Below are 22,770 nucleotides of genomic sequence, written 5' to 3' on the forward strand. Positions count from 1 at the left end.
TTGGTGGATTTACAATGTACATTTTATAGTGATTGACACTTCCTCAGCCTACTTTACTTCTATCAGCGTATATTGCTATCAGCCAGTGGCACATACTTGTTACAAAATATTGATGTCGAGTAACTTGTTGAACAACTATATTAGTATGCCTATGCTTTGCCTAGTTGCACAGCTGGATCGGGGTTGGGGTCTTTGGGACCTGAGGTTCGAAATGTGTCAAAATACTTCCTCTGGCTGCAGCTGCACCATATATTTAAGTCAGTCTGCTTTGGTGCCGTGAGCATTCGTGTGTGATGTCAGCCCTAATTTGGCTGCAAGTGCCTATGGTATCTCAGTGATCGAACACACTAGCCACCGGTGATAAAATACAGCACCTAACCAAGCGGTACATTCAGGAAATTGGTGTACACTGTACAACACTGCAGTGGCGTAGCGGCTCCTATATATGGCTTTTTGTCACCGGTGTGTAAGGTCAATGCACGTTAAAACACATCGTTCGGAATGTATTGCTCAGTAAAACTTGGTTTTGTCTGTTAAAACATATCTGATTAAAAACGTTGCAGAGATAAAGCTACATTCATTACATTTTTTTGGAAAGCATCAATCAAAACACTAATGAAATATTTGTTTAGTTTACCCTTTTGCTTTAGTTCATTATGGCGTCATTGATCTATGTGTTTTGACATAATTAGTCAATACACGAGCTACAAACTTAAGCAAGCCCAATAACTCGACAGCCTTGTTGATTTTTAATGCAATGGGTTTGATTTCTAACCAGCTTTATCGAGACGACAATGCGTTTACAAGAAATCCGAAGTTTGTGAACTATGTAAGTGTACCTGGTGATTAAATGTTATGGTTTGAATGCTATGCTAGTATGACTGTCAATTTCTAGATTGTGAAACAAACTATTTTACTAGATTTTTTTAGTTTCGTGTTTGGAAACTAGTTCTATAATGACGGTCTAGTCTGTTTTCGTAACTTTCTCTGACCCGACGGAACAAATCACAGGTTTTCGCACATTGGAATTGTCTGTGCAGGATACTTACACAGCAGAAAACAGCTACCTTTTAAAATGGGCGTCTATCATGAAGATGAACCTTTAACGTCAGAGAACAGGCCAGATCAGGCCATTGCTGTGGAGAAGTCAGAAAATACGCTTCAAGAAAACAATGGCATTCCGGAGTTATCTAAGTCCACTCAGTCTCTGAGCCATTCCGAATTAGTGAGTGGCTCTGCACCGCAATGCGACGAGCCGATGGGAAACGATGTCGAACTGCTGAACTATGAGCGCACCGACGAAGTATGCGAGGCATCTGAGCTGCTGCAGTCCCATGAGAGCTACGCGGTCTGGTCAGACGGGGAATCCCCGGTGGTAGTTAGTGTTGACCCTGCAGAGGAACGTTCGTGGAGCCGACTGGTAACCTGTCAGCGGGGTCCCGCAAATGCCAAAGAGGCTGTGGCTGCCCTTAATCGTCCAAAATGTAAGAATGCATTTTTAAATGACTTTGCCCCCTTGGTCCTATACGCATGTAAATGATTGGCAACCTTATATAGAAGTTGCCCTGAGAACGGGGAATATTAACGGAAGTAATGTTGAGTGATTACCCGGTGTCCTCTTGGTATTTTCCTGAAATGTAGAATAGCCACCGGGGCTGTGGTTGGTTTTAATGTCACTATGCCTAAACGTCGCTTTAGTAGCTTATGTTGACTAAATATGTTGATTAGAAAAGAAACTGTCACAAGGAAACAATGCTTCGGGTTTTATTTCAAAACATTGCTGTTTTTCACCTTTCAGTTAGTTTTTTTGTAACGTCAGATCTCAAGTATTAAAACCATTTCAAAATCGGTAATATTGTGCGAAAATCCCCTTTCTGTACAAATCAAGCAAAATACTTTTTGGTGTTTAAATCGAAACAAGTAACAAATAAACTATTTAACTTTTTTGGAATATTAGTCAAATCTTAGATTTTGTGCTTTTACGGTTTGATAAAACTTTATTCACATAGACCCAGAACGACGGGCGGAGAGTTCACCTCTCAGCTACAAGACGTGGATGTTACAGCTAACCCGGCGACGGCGTCTTGAGATCTTCATAGCAGTTGGACTTTCCCTTTGGCTAGCCTTCTTTGTGGTCCTCGCAATCTTTATGAACGGTAAATTATCAAGTCTCAACTCCTAGTGAATAATTTATGGAGATTTTGAAGATAAAATAGCCTTAAAATGTCAAAAGCAAAAAGTAGATCAACTTAAGGCACTTTCTTAATTGTGTTGCACTTAAGTGTGTACGTAAATAAGGTGGGAAAGCACATGGGTTAATCATTATATACTGACTTTATTCCTAGTCCATATATTTAATGCATTTACAAACAACGTGTTTAACACGGCAAGAAACATCTTAATATGTGACATTTTAAGGAACGTTGGCGTAACACAAGCTTCAGTAGGCAGCGAATTTCGGTCAGTCAATATCGGTGGTATTTGGCTGTGTTGTATATAGCGGTATCGATCCACACTTTTTGCACTAGACAGCGCTGCGTGATTCATGGTCGGGCCCCGTCACGCAAAACGCAATGCATTTACGACTCGTGCAGTATTTATGGACGACGCAGAAGCCAGAATTTGCAATTGTGACATAGTATTCTAAAGTTGATAACAACGAAAGGTTAAGTCCTCGGATGCATTTTCCTTTTTTATTGGTATGGCTTCAAGCAATTCCAATACAGTAGCACCGTAGCTGGTCGTTGTAACAATAAGTCTATGAATTAGGGCAGGGGTCGGCAACCTTTTGTGAACGGCGGGCGGTTTTGGAAACTAAAATTTTATCGCGGACCGGTCTTCAAAAAAGTACAAATATTTAGCAATAAAAACGCTTAAATTAGTTTATCATCCCCGGGATACATGGGCCAAACGTTTTGTAACATCTAACCTAAACATTTATACGGCCCGGTAACGAAACCCTCGCGGACCGGTACCGGGCCGCGGACCGGCGGTTGCCGACCACTGAATTAGGGTATTATTATCATTGTGAGGTGTACTTGAATTTTGTATCTCTTTTAGGTAATGCAAATGTGCCCGATGCAGACTCAGGCAGTACAACATCAAACAATTCACCAGGATTCCAGCCTGCACCAGTCAGCCCACATGAAACAGGTGGGTGTTCCTTGTGTATTTTAAAACCACTTATCTATTTTGAACCATCTCCACGCATGGTGTATTGCAGCTTCCGGAGTGTACATGGTTTTGGTATTATTCGCCGATACTGGTGCTGACGTTGTTCTTGTTTTATAGTTACCCCCTCAGTCGTGTTGCCTTCAAGGAACAACACTTTGGTTCCGAACAAAACTTCAAGTTTGAACTATACGCTGCCTATGGACCGTAACAAATCTACGGATGGCGCTACTTTGTTGCCTAGCGTTGCGTCTCCAACCTCAGGCAAGCAATGTTCGTCACTTTTACAATTAACTTTTTTCTGGACCCGGTGGCTGTTAATGGTTAGCCTAATTATTATTGTTCTTACCCAATCATGTTGGTCATTTTGCAGAATAAAGTGATTTTTAAAATTGATTATGCCAACAACGGTATTGGCCTCACTTGAGGAAATTTGTGTTTAATTTGTGCATTATAAGCATTTGTAAAGATAATCTTTAATTAGACTGTGATTTGAATTAGTTTGTGCCGTTGCTGCCGAATGCCGGTTTAAGTGCACCGTCAATTGTTGTAACTGGACCGCCAAGAGACACTTCTATTCACTTGAGCTGTAGATTTCCTGACTAAATGATTTACGTTGCCTCTCGACCTTGCGCTAATTTCCTTGATTACCACACATGCTAACTGTGTTAAATTTGATGCTTCATTAAATTTGGAATGGTGCATAAAATGGAGCTCAGTTTGATGAAAAAAAAGTGTTTATCTGCGTGAAAGTGGGTATTTGAAAATGAACGTTTTGAGGAATGGCAAACATAAATCGTTTACATAACTTCAAGTACACGGATTCAAAAGTTTATGTCTGTATACCAATTACACAACCTGTTTTTGTTTTGTAGACAAAATTTCACCTACTGCATCTTCGCCAGTAACAACTTCTGCCACTTCTGGTTCAGCAACAGTCAAAACAACAACAATAACTACAATGCGTTCTACAACATCAGCCACAACCACATCATCAACATCAACAACCATAAAAACTCCCACAACCAAACCCACAGAGGCGTCGATAGAACAGGAGAGCACCACAAAAATTGCCAGCAAGCAAAACGGGGAAACCACCGCTTTTCGGGCCACTGTGGGAGTGACGTCTTCTGCAGCAACGAGCCAATCAGAGGACGAGCTGGCATTAAACCGGCTTAACTATCCCAGCGTGTCGCCGATGGAGTTGCTAGCTACGCTAAAAGGTTAGGAATATTGGCATTTTGTTTCTATGTGTTATATAGTGTCCCAAAATAATCATGATTCAAGATTTTGACAAACACTCGTATCATAAATAAGTTATTGTTGTCAGGCATAATGTATAAAATAGTATTGTTCTTCAAGCAGTGATTGATGAAGGCGACTTGTATGGAACGTCGAAACGTCGATTATGATAAAAACTGCTGGAAGAGCAATACTCGTTTATATACTCGTGTCATGGTTGTTGATGTAATGCAGTCATGTCAGTTTTATATGCCTAGGTCAAATCTATTACATTTTTTAAGGAAAACGCTAGTAAACAAGCTTGTTATGATTATCATGCCCGAATTCCTTGGTATTAAGTCATGACGTGTAATCGCATTCTACACGAAATTTTGGGCTTAATCAGTCAGCAATCCTATTGGTCGCTATTTCGCTTTATGTGCGTTACAATAGATAAGACGGATACCTTGCGGCACGATTTGCGGCATAACGGCTGCCCAGTCATGCGTGGCGGTTCTGGAATTTCGCCCAAATCCTTTTTTGTACAACGAAGTTTCGATTGACATTGAGTCGCTTTGCCAAAATTCACCAATTTAAATTTTTCAATAAAATGCTTTTAAATCTGTATATTACTAAGGACCTAATGCCACCTGATTGATAATTTTAAAGGTTGAGATTGTGGAGAACTTCACAAAGTTTTGCTGTCTTTATTCTGTGCTTGTGGGTGGTCCGCTAAACAATGTTTTGACCTGCATATGTCATTTTAACGTGAACCACAGTATTTAGTTTCAAAAGACACGACACGTATACTTTATCACTTAAAGGACAATAGCTTAGCATTAGGTGTTTGGATGTTTGCTATATTGGAATTTGTGTAGAAGGTTTTGTTACACAGTTTAAATTCTTCTGATCAAGCACCGTTGCTACACTTACCACTTCAAAGGTCATATACCGGCACACGTTGCTAAGTTCTCACTTTTATTCTGTGAGATACGAAACAGCGCAGACCTTTTCCCTTTCTTACGCCTGCAGCCAACCCGCCCCCGAGGTTTTATTCCGTTTGCGGTCGCTTGTGCGTCACTTACAAGCCGATTAGTATATAGGCCGGCATTTGGGAAAAGGTTGTTAATACTATGACTGGTAACTCGCGTCTAGCGCTAAGCACACACTGCTAACACACAACGAGGCGCCATATGAACAAAACCCAGCAACGAAGGCATCAGGGCGTATCCAGCGGTGGTGTTCGCTCGGCCGGCCGGCCGGCCGGCGTGCGTGCGTAGTAATGAATAGAGTCTCCAGATAGTGGCACGTGACCTGTCAGCCGTTCGTAGTTTTATTTCGGGGACTAGGAAACGGCACAGATGGTTCAGCCAATTGTTATTTTGACTAGGTTTGCCTAAACAGCATAACGGGTGCCCAATCATGTTTGCCATACTTGTTTGTTTTATGTTTTATTCCTATTTTTCTCATCATATCGAATGATGAACTTGTATACGTGACATAAATGAATGAACCACAAAATCCGAAAGTGGATCACAACTGTTTAATTACGGTACACCTCGTTCCAATTTTCCCACAAAACGCAACATGACTTAGACAGGGTCAATAATGAATCTCAAACCTAAACTGTATCTGTATTAAAGCGCTTCTAACTTGACACTTGTGGATTTGTAGCCCGGGTCAGCACTTGTCTAGACGTTTTCCAGAGCGAAAAAAACCGCACGGTATATGCTTGAAAGGGTAGAGCATGTAGGCACTGTTGGATGGCATCCACCACCTTTCGCCATTGGTCGAAAATTGTCGTACGATCGCTACGTCATCCCCTGTGGCCCCATGCCGCTTATTACAACTTTGGGCGGGGTTATTGGTTTGATGGGCGTGGTTGCTTTTGGGAGCTTTTTCGTTTCTCAAGTTACGATGCTGCGAATTTGGTTATTTACCAACGTAACGCGCACACAACTTCATGTAGCAATAATTACTTGGTAGAGAAGTCAAACATATCACTATGTTTTTGGATGTAAGTCAAGGTAAAGGCTTCTAAATGCACAGTGGTCAATAATGGAACCAATTAGTAGTCAAATAAAACGCTAATTGACAACGACTTGTTCTTTTCGTAATCGATATATGACTACTCAAATAATTGCCGCACTTAAGTGCATTAAATACAATACAAAATACTGCAATTATTTACAGGTGCATTATCGAGAAGCACGACATACTAACTATATAATGTAAGTCTATCCCTAAAAAGTGAAGACGGTCACTTTAAATACACAAAAGTGGCATTTAAACCGTTGATAAACGCCATTCTAACTCATCACCTTTGCCGGGATAATGGTAATGCTTCGCAACCGTTCACTTGGCGGCTCATTTCTTATCGTAATTGCACCGCGTTGTTGCCAAAATGTGTAAGTAATGGTTGTGCAAACTGACCTAAAAGTCATTTTTTTCTGACGGCTGTTTTTGGGGGCGTTTTCCGTCACGCACTGCAGAATCTCTAAAGTATCTTCGTCGCATTTGGCCTTTAAACCGTGAACATTGTTTAATGTCGTTAGTCTGTGTAATCGCTCTTTTTTGGCTTAGCATCTCCGTGTATGAACATATTTATTTGCATTTACTTTATGGTACTTTGAAAGATTCTTTAAATGCAATTGGTGGCCTGTATGTTTCTTATCAACATTATTAGGCTTTAAAAACACGTACCCCAAACCTTTAGGATTGGATAGGTTTCTTTGATCTCATTTAGCCACGTGGTGCTGATACAAACTTCTCACGTAGCCCCCCGGGGTTGTAATTGCAAAGTTTGCTCACACAACAAGCCTCACAATCACAATGGCGCAGTGGCGTAGTAAAAACCGCCGACGGGAAGTAAACATCACACGCTTGTAGTTTTTTGCTCACAGCCGGCGCAAAATGAGTAGATTTTGGTGTAATTCGTCGATCGGAGCATATTGCCGTGTCTAGTATAGGGGGATGTATGTGTTGCAATTTCCTATGCGTTGAACCCGTTTAGTGACGTAATAGTTAAAAACGCTTCTTGTGTCGTACGTCATCAGTGTTTCTGACCTTGTTAGCAGATTCTATTTGTTACGAGTCATAAATTCCATTCAATTATTCATGATGCATCCTTAAAAATCAAAATTATATGACATCGGTATGTGCTGATGCGTTAACCGTTTTCTATTTTACGAATCAACATACATAATTTATAGTACAAAGAGTCAAAGGTTTGTGTACACACACACACTCATTTATATTTTTGTTGTTTTGAAATTACCCCTATTTAACAATACTGAAACTACATGGGTTATGTAAACCTAAATTTCGACAGCCCTGCAAAATCAAATTTCATATCAGCCACGATCGATAGTTAAGTGTTGGCCTTATTTAACTTAAAAAAGTCGTTACCGCGGTTTTGAAAATGTGGAAATTCGAACGACAGAGTATTTAGAGGAAACCGAGAGGAGTGTACAGCGCGCGATGACTGCTGGTCCAATCGGATCAATGAAAACCGGCTTCTCGATTTGCGCGTTACGTCACCGGCTTTTGTGGCAGTGAATGGAGCGCCGCGCTTTTAAACAGATGGCGCGTGTGGCTAGTGAATTATCGATGAGACTGCGTTAGACGATGGTCTCCCTGGAAGCGAATTAAGGGAGACAAGGGAGCGCGACTGTACAAACTGAAAACCTCTCGACAAACTCTTCAACGGGCGTTGTGGATGAAACCGCCAACATATAACCGTTTTTCATTGGCGTCTAATCGCACGCTTACCGTTTTGCCGGAACTGGACGCTATTTATATGGCTGACTACTTGAATTTCACTCCTATTGTCTGGGTGCAGTATTTCAATACCCTAAGTCAATGATTGCAGCCTTTCGTCGTAGAAACGAAAAAAAAACGATAGTTTCGTTCCTTGGTTTTGAGACACCTTAACTTTCGGCGAACAATCTAAGGTCCTATAAGTAACTATTGTATCTTTTGTACTCCAGTTTGTTGGTTCGCTTTAGATCAGGGGTGGGCAACCTTTGTCACTGTGGGGCCAAATACAATTGCAATAATTAGATCGCGGGCCGCACCTTTATATGGCACAAGGTGATTTTACTTCGTTGCACACCAAAAATGCCTCACTACAAGTAAAATTCGCATTTGATTCTCGCAGCATATTGTCAGGTCGTAGAAAAATAGCGCCAGGCGCACTAATCTGCTCAAAAATATATAATAATTGCACTCGTTTGCCAGTACATTTGAAGTCCAAGTGTCTCTGCGGGCCGCACAACCTTTAATCAAGGGCCGCATGTGTATGGTGGCCTATGAATGCCAACACAAAAAAATAAAAACAAAAGAATTAAAAACGCAATTTAAAACGAAAATTAAAGAAAAAATCAAATTAAAAACACAAATAAAAATGAAAATACAAATCGAAACGTAAACGCAAATCAAAATGAATACACAAATCAAAATGAAAACGCAAATCAAAACGAAAACGCAAATCAAAATGAAAACACAAATCAAAATGAAAACGCAAATTTAATTGAAAACGCAAATCAAAACGAAAACGCAAATCAAAATGAAAACGCAAATTAAATTAAAAACGCAAATCAAAATGAATACACAAATCAAAATGAAAACGCAAATCAAAATGAAAACGAAAATCATTTTCGTTTTTTCGCCGTGGCCGAGGCGTGCCAGTGCCAGTTGCGAAAAATAAAAGTGAAAATGAAAGTGTGTTTTTCCGCCGTGGCCTATGAGTGCCAGTGCCAACTGTGACGTCATACATTGGTCACGGCCGAGTAACGTATTCGCGGGTAATCAGTGAGTTTGAGCAAAATCTATGTTTTGGGTATGAGGACTTGCAGCATTTTGGAACTGTAAGCCTACTTTTTGTTGTTGTTTAACCGTAAAACAAACCAATTATCTGAAAATAAAACAGTAACGATAAATTGCAAAGTCTAGTAACCGCTCTTATTTATTTTATATGTGTAGCAACTTTGTATTGCAAGATTAAAAAGTGACCGAGACTTGGAAAAAATAGAAATGAAATAACAAGCTACCAGAAAATAGGGGAAGATATTTTGGACAAAAAGTATTTGACAGTGCAAAGGTGTAGTTCCGAAGTTTCTGGCAAATCTCAAAAATATTCCAAAGTCCTTGCTCGTGAATTTGTAACTTAATTGAAAGTGTTTCTTTGGAAAACATTAAACAAGCATGTAGCTTGCATTTTTCTCTTAAGCATATGGATTGTGATGGCTTTGCTGGAGAGCAGGTACTTTCCTGCCTGTTGTTTAGACAAATACCAAATTTAACAGTTGTTCATATTCGTTTTAACTTTTAGGGCGTGGTATTAAACACAATTAAAACTCCAGTTTCTTCAGATGAAAACATCTCATTGCCTGACATTAAAAAAATAATATGAATAAGTAAACCTACATGTGGGTCATTCCTCAAAAAAGTATGTTTTAATCATGTACCAAAAAATCCTGTCTATTTTTGACATGATAAAACTTGGCAGTGCTGTACAGTCTTCCTCTACAAAGATAATTGCCCCCACTTCAAAATTGATGAGATGATGTGGGGAAGTGAAACCAGTGTTGACTTCAAAATAGAGGAAGAGAAGTTTGGAGAGGGTGGTTTTCGTAGAGCATTCAAGGAAAGATCTTCATCTAAAGATTTCCCAGTGTTTGGGTGGTTGAGCGATATCTTCCTGAAACTTTGGAGCTGCTTTCCAAAACAAAACAGGGCCCTGAAGAACATACAAGAAAAATTGTGCAAATGCACACACTGGCTGCCAATTTTGTTGCCCAGTTGGGAAAAGTTGTTAATGAGAAATGTGCTGATGAATATGGTTACATACCAGCTTACAACAAAATTTATTATGGAACAATAATAATAAGAGATACAACTAAAAATGAGTTCATGACAATTGAAGAGCTAATAAACTGAACATTTAACAAGTATCTTTCAAACGTTGGCACAGTTTGTGGGTCTGAAGAAACAGAGGTTTGTCAAAATGCCCTTTGTTTGGCACATTTCAGTTTCCTTGTTAGCAACGAACAACTTCTGCTTACTGATACAGTGTGTACAACAAGCTTTTACTGACCAGAAATCGCTTCACCATCTCCTACAACGGAAAAAGGGACCTTATTGTTTTGCACTGGAAATTTAGCCACCAAAGCAATTGACTCATTTATTGCAAGCCACCAGTGTAATTAATATTGTTAACTGTTAGGGGTGTTTGTGAGTTTTTCGTTGTTAAACTTACAGTTTTATATTTCGTTTAATTTCAATTTTTATGATTAAGATATCTGTGCCTACATTGGTTTTCAGATACCACTCTATTAATATTGTTCTTTTGTTCACAATTTATTTGCCTATTTATTTGCAGATCTTCATTACCTATGCTGTGTTATAGTACTGCAACCATCTTTTTTTACTTTTATCAGCCATGGTACAAATGCTAAACCACATGGTGTTACCTTGCCATATCTGAATACCTTATTTGTGTCTTCACACCATGTCAATGTGTTACTTTGAAAACATGTTCACTTTCAATTCTAAAAAATAAAACATAAAAAAAACAATATAGACTGGTCACAAACTACAAGTTTTCATCTTCGCCAATGCTTTGCTTCAAAAACAAAAATGCATCAATACAGTTACAATTTTCGATCAACTTTGTATCTCCAATTTTGGATTGCATCAAAGTTCTTTTGTTTTCATTTAAGTAGTCCCTTGGAGCCTCCAGTACACCAGACAACTCAGCCACTTGCTCCAATTGTCTTTCTGTCACTGTATTCTTAATACCATAATGCAGTTTCCATATCAGTCATACAAAATAGTTCCAACAAGTGCCTGCAAGTGGTACTGAAAACTAGTTTTGTACCCCAACAGTCTAATGTTTTGGGTAATCCAATTCTAATATGGATACATCGACCAAAATATATTTAAATATGTACATAATCAACTACAACTATGATCAAAAATGATGTGTTGAAACACATACCACATTCATGCAGTCCTGTGTAATTTGCTACTTGGGTTATAATGACTTTCATCTTTTAAAAACGTAAACTCATTCCACCAACTTTCAATCTAAATGTCTTAAATATATAGGTTAGTTCAAATTTAGTTTCAACATAATGTTAAAATAACCGAACCTGATTTGCTGTAGATTTTCCATAAATACTGAGTCTGCTGGTTGTTCAAAATCCTTCAAGAAATGTGTGCATTGTAGCCATTACACCAGTCTCAGATCCCCTATCCAATCTTATTTTTGAAGCAATTGTACGGCACTGATAAAGATTTTCAAGATACCACTGACCAACAAGTTTAGGGTCACAGTTGTCTGTCCACAGCTTTAACCACAATAATTTTCTGCTGGCAGTGTCTATATCCATAAACAGCGAGTGGAGATTGTAACCTTAGTATTGTGTTTAACTTTCAGACAAGGAACCAGGTTACGTTATCGGCGTGGGAAGGGCTGACATCACGGGACCCCCGGCGGACGCCAACATGGTATGATTCTTGAAAATGACTAATACGTTACTGTTTGTTATTGTTTACTGTTTTAAATTTTATATTCATTTGGTTTAACTGTTTAGGCAGTTTTATTATTGTTTTGTTTTACATTAGGAAAGTATAGCTCATGAGAAACATCGCTTTGAAATGAGGCAAACTAATTTGTAATGCAAACCCACAAACCCATATATTTCTGCTCCAATTTTTTTTCAACGTTTCTAATTTGCACATCTGTCAACTATACATTACTTTTTGGTGTACTTAGGCTGCTTGGTTATAATTATGGGCTTGATTAGTATACAACGACTGTATAAGGTCATCACTCAAAGGAGAGTAACTGACATTCCTGGACACACGCAACGCGCAACTGGTGTTTAAAGGATTATGGCTCCACCAATTGTGAAAAGCAGTAGTTATCGTTTTATTAACCTACAATCGCTTTTGTGTTTGGTATTGTTAAAAAAATACGACTTTTACATTCCAAAAACACATCGCAAAACCGTAATGTGAAAATGCAATTTAGCAGGAATGCAAGATAGGACAAATTCCACAGAAGCAAAATTTTACATCATCGCCAAAAACGCTAAATCTAATATAGTACAGCATTTGCCTCTATGACGAAAACCAATTTTCTGAATTGTTTTTGGTTGACTGGGGTTGAGAGCGTATAAGCAAATGGGCTAACTGTTTTTTGCGTGTTTCAGATGGGTTACGCAAATCCGAACCAAGTAGCAGGTGGAATTCATTTTCGCCAGTATTCAAGAGCTTTCGTGGTTGGCCAGGGCAGGAGCCGCGTCTTGTTCATCAACATCGATGCTTGCATGGGATCAATGCTCGTCAAACTGGAGGTAACCACTTGATTTTTTCACTCGAAGTAACACACTTGCTTTTGTACACAGTTCAATTGCATTGGTTTGCATCAAAGTTGTAAGTCGGGTTCGAACCGGGTTTAAGTGGGAGTTTAAATAAAGCGGGCTTAATTTGGGTCTGACTTCACCCTCAGCCTGGTTAATGCGGAAATTTCACCAACTTTTGGGTCTAATTTGGACAAAATTTTAAGCTTTTAAAATTCGGGTTCGGGACGGGTTTACGCCGAGTTTATGATATTAAACGCTATAATGTTTCTGTGTCAAAATCTCGTGTTTTGTTAATCAATTCTCATGTGATCTAACATTATTCGATTACTGTTGTAAACAGTTCTATGGTTTATTCAGTAATAAACTTTCACGCTCAGTTTTCTATCTAGTAATAAACTTTATACGTGTTAATTTTCACAAGAAAGGGTAAAGTTAATAGTGTACATTACAAGTTATTCTGCAAATACAATTTGTCATTGTGGCACCCCCGACCTTTACCCAACAGAGAAGGATTACAAAATAGTGACAAATCACCTCAGACAGATGTTCTGGCCCTAAAACTTTGGACCACGTTAAGATAATTTGCTTCTAATCCCTTGTAGGTCCTTAAAAAGTTAAAGCTGGTGTACGGGGATCTCTACAACGCCGAGAACGTTTGCATCAGTGGCACCCACACACATTCCGCGCCTGCAGGTAGGAGACACTAACACATATAGTGTTGTAAGTTGATGCCTTTGCCGACGACACGGCATATTGCATGCGATGAGCCTGATAAGAAGTAACAAGAATGTGCCAAACGAGGGCCACTGTGACATACAGATCAAGCACATGTTTGCAGAGAGGTTGCGGTCCAACTTGCGACTGTTTGACTTGAGTCAGCGGTTAAAACTTTCATTTTAAGCATGGATTTGGCCCTAAACTTCTCAACTTAAATGTATTGAAATTGCAGTAAACTAGTAAAAGATTCACGAGGGCCTTTGTTTTCATCTGTAATAAGAGCGCCAACCACGAAGTATTAAAAAAATGTGACAATTTTGTGCGTGACTAAGTGCATCCAGTTTTGAAACTAAACTGACAAAGTAGATATAACAACAAACTCCTACAACACACACCACTGTAAATAAACCTGACAACAATACATGGAACAGTGTGTCTGACTATAGTTCATGCTCAGCATTATAAATACCTATTGTTTGTTTTGTTTATATTTTCTAATTATGCCATCTTGTTTTAAAGCGTTGTTTTAGGCTTCATTAGCTTGCACAAAGTATTTTTAATTTATGTGTCAGTATATATGAGCAAAAGAGCTCTGAAAGCAATGGTTTTAGGTCTGGTGTTGCCATATTAAACATTGCCATCAATAGACATATACTTCCCCACATAATAACCATCTAGATCAGGGGTTCTTAACCAGGGGTGCACGCACCCCCAAGGGGTGCGAGAACTGTTTCTAGGGGGTGCGGGGATACTGAATCATTGAGGTTGGTTAGGTCTATTCTATTTAAGCAATAACAGAAGGGGGAGCGAAAATTGGTTGGTGATTTGAAAGGGGGTGCGAAAATTGGTTGGTGATTTGAAAGGGGTGCAGCAAGGAAAAAAGGTTAAGAACCACTGATCTAGATGAACATACGTGTTTAATGAATGTCGCAATGGACACCTTCCATCCGTTTGTTGATAAAGCGGCTTTTCCTGGAACAATTGGGAAAGTATCGTTGTTGCTCATGATGCGCCCTGTTAGAAGGAAATATAAACACGAGATGCTAATGAACGCATTTACGTCCACACAGGCGGCCTGTGGTGTTTGTGACGGAATATATGATAAATAAATTTGAATGGCGGGCGAATAGCATATATGCTGGCATAGTTTGAAACGTATCGACTTGTAATGTTGTCTAAAACTGCATATGTTAACTGTTGCCCTGTTAGAGGAAATATAGACACGACATGCATCTGATCGTATTTTTGTCTAAATAGGCGACTTATGGTACCTGTAATGGAATACATGGCACATAGATTTGATTTTTGAGCGATACGCACATTTTGAAACACATACATTTGTACTGTAGTCTGAAACTGTGTTCAAGCAAAAAATCAGCAATCAGATACCTAGGTTTTGTTGCTGGGCGCGTTAAAGCGAGGTAAGACCTTTTAAATTCGTAACTAATGTATTTTTGTTGTGTACAGGCTTTCTCCAAGACGTGCTCTTTCAAATCACCTCAATGGGCTACGTACCGGAGACGCTCAACGCAATGGTGGACGGCATTGTTGAGGTGAATTTTTTGGTTTGTGACGTCACCATGACGTGATTTTGTTGAATGGCCATCACGAGACACGCGGCATGATCGTAGTATATAGTTGCACTATAAACGTCCATTCGTATCTACAATAGCCTCCAAACATTACCTCATCTGTTGTTAATGGCTGGGGTGGAGTGGCCTCTTATGGACTTTTTGACGCTTGCCGAGGTTTTTCGGCCGCGCATATTTTTGTTGTTTTGGAGAATAGGGATGTTTGGTTTTGCGTAGCTTAGGCGAGACGCCTTCTTAATGGTGACTTGATCTTGGGAATTTGGTTCGCAGAGGCAAACTGTAGCACTTTTAAAAATTCTCTAGGTCTTATGTATTCTACCATCTACTTTCATTAGTGAACAGAAGACACGTTCACTTAAATAAAAGCTACTTTTTACTTAATGTTTGACAAAATTCACGCAATCATCTAACTTGGTCCAGTTTGGATGAAATTAGCTTTCTGTTTCTGTTGTCACATCTTGTGGAACAGAAACATGCCCCATCATTTACGTTGGCAAATTTTCGTTTAATCTTTGTGCGTTATATATGCGGTCTCTTTTACAACGTTCTGAATACACTGTTCTCTTTTTCGTTCAGCAAACACGAAGGACTATCAGTTGGCAACGCCCTTGACAGCTTTATTTCGGCTGATCAATGGAACGGGTTTGTCAATGTTAACGCCTTTGTTTTTTTCTTCCACACAGAGCGTGAGGATCGCCCACGACAACTTGGCACCTGGTCACATTCTGATTAACAAGGGAGAACTATTGGATTCCAACATCAACCGAAGTCCATCCGCTTACCTTAACAATCCGGAAAGTGAAAGAAAAAGGTGAGATTATCAGATCGTGGTGTCTACGTAAAGTTAAACAGGAGTTTGATTTTAATTGAATAGGTATGGCTAAAATTTAAACCTGTGGGATGCAGTTATGACCCTGAGAGGAGCCTAGATGCTTATACATTTTTTCTATGTGACGATGTGCAGCCACCATTAAGGTTTTGGGACAAAAAACGTATACACTATTCCACGTTCAGATGTTGATGATTTAACTACACAAATTTGTACAACTTAACAGTTGCATTGGATAGCTTTGTTAGTTGGAAATACGATAGGTTTGGCCATTGAAGTTCCCGAAACAAGTAATTTTAATGCGTTTTAAAGGAGTTTGTTTTTTACTTCAATAGACAGGTCTGAAATTTGAAACTGTTTTACACGGTCATGACCATAAAGGCGCCTAGATTAGACATATTTTTGTCATACGTCCACAGCCACCATTAACTCAATGCTTTTGTGGCACAAAAACGTATCAACTGTTTCACGATCAAATGTATCGTGCTTTTTGGCCTATTAACTGAATGACCTTCGGATATCGTCTTTGATTAAATCACTTCGATTTACATTGAGCATTTTGCCACATGTTGCATGATTGTGTCTACGATATGTTCTCATGGGAAATGAAATTGGCAGTGTTGCTGGAAGACTCCAGGGAGGGGAGGCGTATGTAGGGAACGTTCCATTGAAAACACTGGCCGCGTTATATTTCGGGTTTTTATTTAGGAATGGTTAGGCCATACACTAACGTAAAATCTTCAGCGTTTTATAACCTGAATGCTAGATATGCATTAATAAAAAGGTTCAAGCAAAAATACAACAAATGGAGTAATTGTCTAAAGATTACACAAAATTGAACTGTGTATTCGATAGCTAGCCAAAACAAATGCCGGTGACTTTTGCTGCCACGCAATTCTTTGTTAGCTAAAAAAGATTATCAAAAACTGCAATTGCCTTTTTTCTATTCGATTACTGGGCTTTACTTTCAGACTTTAAAAGTTGCAATTTCCATGCCTCTTCTTGGTATAAGTCCAATACATTTGTCAAAGGGGTCGTTTAACCCACTCTCAAACGGACAATGTTTGGTATATCAATAGCGATTACTTTGGTACTGAATGCTTTACTATTGGAGTAAAGAACAATTTGCGTTTTCTGCAGCCTGCAAAAGCTTGGACTCGTGTGCGCATCAAGCGGAACTCTTCTTATAACCTATGGTTGTTTTTAGGTACGCATACAATGTGGACAAGGAAATGACTTTGTTGAAGTTTGTTGACAAGGACGGTCGAGGTAAGAATCCACTACTTTATTGCAATCTAATTTTCCACGCAACTTTAATTTTCATCACATTGAAGTTAGTATGTGTTATAATTTCTGTCTTACAATATTGACCCGAATTCGGATTCAGCATTTTGTTTTTAGCGTAATATTTGTGTTTGTGCCTTCAGGTGTCGGAATGATCAACTGGTTTGCCGTTCACTGCACAAGCATGAACAACAGCAATTCACTTATTAGCGGAGACAACAAGGGTGAGTATGAATATGCTAAAAAATAGTTTCTGTACGATGGTAATAAAACCAGTCGCTTACTAATTAGCCCAACCATTTTTAAATGTAACAAATCGTCCAACTTCTTGGTTTCGCTTCCTTATTTTCGTAAATTGGTAGAACGATCGCCAAGCCAACCAGGAATGTTTCACTGAAGACAAGGAAATCTAAGATAAATTGATCTTGTGAACTCAGTTTCAGATTCAAACTAATTTTTTGAACTTTTTTTAGGCTACGCTGAGTTGTTGTTTGAGCAAGCCATGGATCCTGATTCTCTTCCTGGTGATAGCAACTTCGTGGCTGCCTTCGCACAAAGCAATGAAGGCGATGTCTCACCGAACACTAGAGGGCCTCATTGCATAGACACAGGTGGGCCGATGTGGATGTAGGCGTGTTTTGATTTAATCTGTGTGGATAAAACTGTGCGGGTGTTGTGTTGATTGGTGGCAACAAAAGGCTAATGTTTACAGTATCAGTATCCATCTAAAAAGAGTGGCAAACCAAAAACCCAACCTGAAGGCCTGTGCTATAGGGACCTGGAAAGAAAAAATGATTATAATGCCTGTTAATGCACACGCCAATGAGACACTCTAGCTTAGACTTTGGTGAATCAAAAATGTACGAACAAATATTCGAACAACTTGTGAAAATTAATTGAATGACAAAAACAATCAGCTTGAATCTATAGTTCGAGTGTAAACCTTTTTGTTTTCGTCAGGTTTGCCCTGTGACAACCTGCACAGCACATGCAACGGCAAAGTTCAAAACTGCATCGCATCAGGACCTGGGAAGGACATGTTTGAGAGCACCAAAATTATTGCCAACAACCAGTTTCACAAAGCTATGGTAGGTTTATTTTGTGTGAGTGTTTTATCAGGAATTTGGCATTTAAACAAACAAAGAATGTGGCCGAAGGAATCTATATAAAGCGGTGCCATAAAAGATTAAAAACTAACGAAGAGAACTGGCGTGTCTGTAGGGTTAAACTTTGTCAGGTTGTTACTTTTTGGTGTATAGTAAATTCCGTTATTGCCAAGAACAATTCATCTCACATTTTGTCTTCTGTCATAAAGTGGGGTGGCAAAGAGGTCCTCAATTCGATTTTCCAAACGCAATAACTTGTGACTTTACCCAAAATACTTGGTAAACCAACGTTGTTTCTCATATAGGATCTTTACAACAACGCTTCCCTGATGGTGGAAGGGCCAGTGGTGGCTGTTCACCAGTACGTCGACATGACCAACCAATCAGTGGACATCAATTCGACACACACTTCGCGGACTTGCAAGCCGGCAATGGGATTCAGTTTTGCCGCCGGCACCACTGATGGACCTGGGGCATTCGACTTCAAACAGGGAGATAAAACGGGAAACGCCTTCTGGAAATTAATAGGTGGCTTCCTTCATTCGCCGAGCCAAGAGCAAAAAGATTGTCATTACCCGAAACCCATACTACTTGATACTGGGGAGGTATGTAAAGTATGAAAGCGTGTTACTTAAGGTCGCGAACCTTGTGAAGGCTTTACCGGTCACCGCGATCGGCGTTTTGCTAAAAGGGCGACTTGGAAGAAGGAATTAACAATATTAAACGTTTTTAAAATACCACATATTTTAAATGGCATATAACGTGTGCGAAACAAACGCACTGTAAACTCCCTTGCGTGTCACCCAGGTAGCAGAAAGCCCGTTTGTACCGCAGGTCCCACATGTGATTGGTCATGCAGTGTTTTTTTGTTTATTGTTGAAGGCCTAACCTAACCTTCACTTTCGCATTTCCAGATGAAAAGACCGTACTCGTGGCAACCCGACGTGGTAGACACTCAACTTATAAGGATAGGACAGCTACTGATATCAGCTGTGCCAGGGGAGTTTACAACGATGTCCGGAAGGCGACTCAACGAGGGTGTTTTGAAGGTGGGGACTCCTACAATAAATTTGCTTACACACGTATAGGGTCTGCACATGTTTTTCTGGACTTGTTGACTTAGGTATTGAAGTTGATTACTGACTAACGTTATTTTTTTAATCATTGGTTTTTGTTTAAGACTTTCGCTCAAGTTTTTCCCAACGAGAAGTTCGAAACGGTGATTGCTGGACTCGCAAACACTTACTCCGACTACATCGCCACGTTCGAAGAATATCACGTGAGTAGGATCACCCAATAGCATTCCCAGCTTAATCCACGTTGTACAAGTGATACGATTGGAGCAAAATTTACGACACTCATTTTGCCTTGCAGGTCCAGAGGTACGAAGGTGCATCGACAATATACGGACCACTTACGCTGCAGGCATACGTTCAACAGTACAAGAAACTGGCTCTCGCTTCTGCCAAGGTGCGATGCGTGTGTATGTATTAACCTTCGACACTTACACCAATTTGTCTCGAAAAAAGCTTTAGCGGTGTTTTTAACTGAGACAACACGACAACCCAGATCATTTGTGGTTGTTTGAGTATATTTAATACTTTGTCGTTTTCCAGAATATTCCGCTTTCGCAAGAAACGCAAGCTAAAGACATTAAGGACAATTTGTGGTCTTTGTTGCCTGGAGTTGTTCACGACAGATCAGGAACTTTCCGTTCAATGGGCGATGTTCTTAAGGATGTCAACGAATCTTATTCACCAGTAAGTAGGATAATAATGAAGACTAAATTTGGCACCTTTAGTGAATATTTCATTTGTTGGCAATTATACATTAATTGTATTTGCTCCCTGAAACCAATAGCTCTTGATAAAATTTCATGTCTTTTACGTTTTAGGGCGACACCGTATCAGTCGAATTTCAAGCTGGAAATCCAAGAAATAGTCCTACGGTAATAATGGCAACATCTTTTTTGCTTTCTGACAAGTTGCATTTCATTTAGAACGTCTTTGGTTTATTGCAGAACAACATCACATTCTTGACCATTGAGCGTGAATTGGAAGACGGAACATGGCAAGTTGTTCGCACTGATTCGTCTTGGGACACCAAGTGAGTGTTTTTGGAGTTGGTATAAAATGAACTGAAATTTATAAAGTAGACTCTCCGTACAAATACACTAAATCAGTAAAAATTGGTCCGTAAAAATAGGAGAATTTGGGCAGTAAAATCGGACTTTTTGATCGTTCTATTTGATAAGGTCGTGAGAAAAACCTTTATTCTTAAAAATGGTCATTGAATGTATGGCTCCAGGTTTTTGATTTGGGTTTTGATTACCTGTCAATTATAATATCGTTTGATGCTTGTTTCAGGTACATTTGGACGCGCACATCCACATTTTGGGCCCTGAGCGAGGTCAAGATAACATGGGACATTGGTCCCGACACTCCAAGTGGCCACTACCGAATTAACCACCACGGACACTACAAGAGCATAACTCAGTACGTTTACCCGTACAGCGGGCATTCTAAAGTTTTTCAAGTGGTCCAATCGCCATCTTAGCACCACTTAGTAACCAAAATGCTATTTGCTGTTCCGGAGCAAGGAGAGCAGAAATGTCCGGACTGGCACAGGATAGATAATCCCGTATCTGGCCCAGCTTGTAGACGCCGGCGTACCTGCAAGGTGCCATTAACTGCTACAAGCTTGAACGCGATTGTTTTCAATAAGAGTTTGCAATTGATGGTTTTTGTTGCGCGCTGACACGTTTTCTTGGTTTAAGTCAAGCTTTTTTTGTGAGAATAAGAATGCTTGATTGGCTTGACTTGGTGATACGGTTTGTGCAACTTGAGTACTTTTGAAAAACATATTTGTCAATTATTTTTACCAGGTTGGATTTACATCATCTATTTATTCTGTATTTTTGGTTTTGGTGTACGTTAAAAACCTGTACAATCTCTGTTTATTTATATGGCCAAAGTTCAAATTTCCCTTATTTTAACGTACATTACACGAAATATGTACTTCAAATCAGCGTACTCTGCCCGCGCTTCACTTTCGTTGAAAAAAATTCAGCAAACAATTTTTTTGACAAAATTCAGTGTCTGACTTCAGTTTGAGCATCTCATGTTTTCGGTACACTTACCGACATTTCACTTTTAGGTGCTGTTGCCTTTAATCTCTTTAATCCGATGTTCAATGCTTGAAAGGTCTTAAACGTTGTAAGAATGCGCTGCACCATATGTTTCCCTTATGCCGAACTACAACATTATTCTGCACATTTTTGGCAAAATTGTCCAATTTGTTCGTGTTGATCATATTTATTATATTTTTAAACCTGAATGAATTTCTTCATACTATTGATACATATTTATCAAACAATGATCATAGGTTCATGATTAACTGCTTTATAACTGCAAAGTAAGGCTCAGACTTTTCAATAGAACAATTCCCTTACTTTCGTGCCCCCAGCCCTATACTTTTTTGCAATATCCTATTACATTAGGGTGATATTCTGCCTGTTTGTTTCGTTTTATACTGCTGCTAGTCGTGCTGTTGTTGTTTCTTAGGCAATTGTATAATTTATTCGCGTAATCATGTCGTTGTCAGAAGCGTCGCCATGACGACCGCTAGAGGGAAGCGGTCCGATGCGTCGTGTTGCTTGAGCAACTTTCTGGCGTTTGTTTGTAACAGCCATTTGGGGATTTGAATTGGTTGCACCCTTAGTTTATGCCAAAAGACTGGATAAAAGCGTCCATTTGCATTTGTCTTTATTCCAAAAAATCCAACTTTTTAAGAACACAAACCTCAACAACAAACAACATCTCATAGAAAAATTGTTCTGCATTACTATGTGCTTGTATTTTTTTCGCTTCAGAGACCCACTTTTGGTGATCCGTAACGTGGTATCCAACATAGCAGCATTTTAGTTCCAGAAGTCGGTGTCGGTATAAACCGCCTTGGTTTTGTCCTGTTTGCTTTTGCGTCACCTTTGTAGGTACTACATTTTCTCACTCTATTTTGAATGCTGCCGGATGTTTATGTAATGTTGAGTAAGTTATACGTTACATGCTCACTCGGTTCGGCAGGAAAAACACTCCCAGTATCCTGTTTAGATCGCACTTTGTCTTCATCCCATCAGAATCCCGATTTGCTTACAACTATTCGACTTGTTCACTGTTGTCACTGTGCTTGTATTTGTGTGTTACAAAGTTTCTATTTTGTTCGTGGACAGAAAAGCAACAAGAAACAGTGAAGTGTAAAGTTGGCGGCTTTTAAAATGCCTTCCTGGTGTAAAACTCTATAGTGCTAGACGCCAATTCAATCAGCTCACTGTTGCTTTTGCACGATGTCTTGTGTGTAGAGATTTTTGATAATAAAACAGCGCTGCTTAATGAAGTGTCTTAATCTGTAGGCCTATAGTTTATTGGTAAACAACAGCCAAAGAAAATACCGAACAAGCGTTTCGTCCACCAGGTTGCATA

General features: G+C 39.4%; 1 protein-coding gene across 2 annotated transcripts; it reads left to right on the forward strand.

Moving 5' to 3' along the window:
- Positions 1-900: 900 nt before the first annotated feature.
- On the forward strand, positions 901-22,680 carry LOC145223056 (neutral ceramidase-like). 2 transcript variants are annotated; one of them, XM_080089357.1, is made up of 22 exons: positions 901-1,484; positions 2,010-2,156; positions 3,061-3,153; positions 3,292-3,444; positions 4,047-4,394; positions 11,834-11,904; positions 12,612-12,755; positions 13,367-13,457; positions 14,949-15,034; positions 15,757-15,884; positions 17,110-17,171; positions 17,330-17,410; positions 17,660-17,797; positions 18,147-18,274; positions 18,598-18,897; positions 19,207-19,341; positions 19,473-19,571; positions 19,667-19,762; positions 19,909-20,052; positions 20,187-20,240; positions 20,313-20,398; positions 20,659-22,680. In XM_080089357.1, the coding sequence occupies exons 1-22, from the start codon at positions 1,076-1,078 to the stop codon at positions 20,846-20,848; spliced, it is 3,183 nt and encodes a 1,060-aa protein (XP_079945483.1). In that variant the 5' UTR covers positions 901-1,075; the 3' UTR covers positions 20,849-22,680. The 2 variants fall into 2 exon arrangements, with proteins under 2 accessions (XP_079945483.1, XP_079945484.1); XM_080089358.1 differs by having other exon boundaries at positions 902-1,484; positions 3,292-3,435.
- The last annotated feature ends 90 nt before the right edge of the window (positions 22,681-22,770 follow it).

This window comes from Phallusia mammillata, chromosome 4, assembly GCF_965637545.1.
Source record: "Phallusia mammillata chromosome 4, kaPhaMamm4.hap1.1, whole genome shotgun sequence".
In the NCBI taxonomy this organism is placed as follows: domain Eukaryota; kingdom Metazoa; phylum Chordata; class Ascidiacea; order Phlebobranchia; family Ascidiidae; genus Phallusia; species Phallusia mammillata.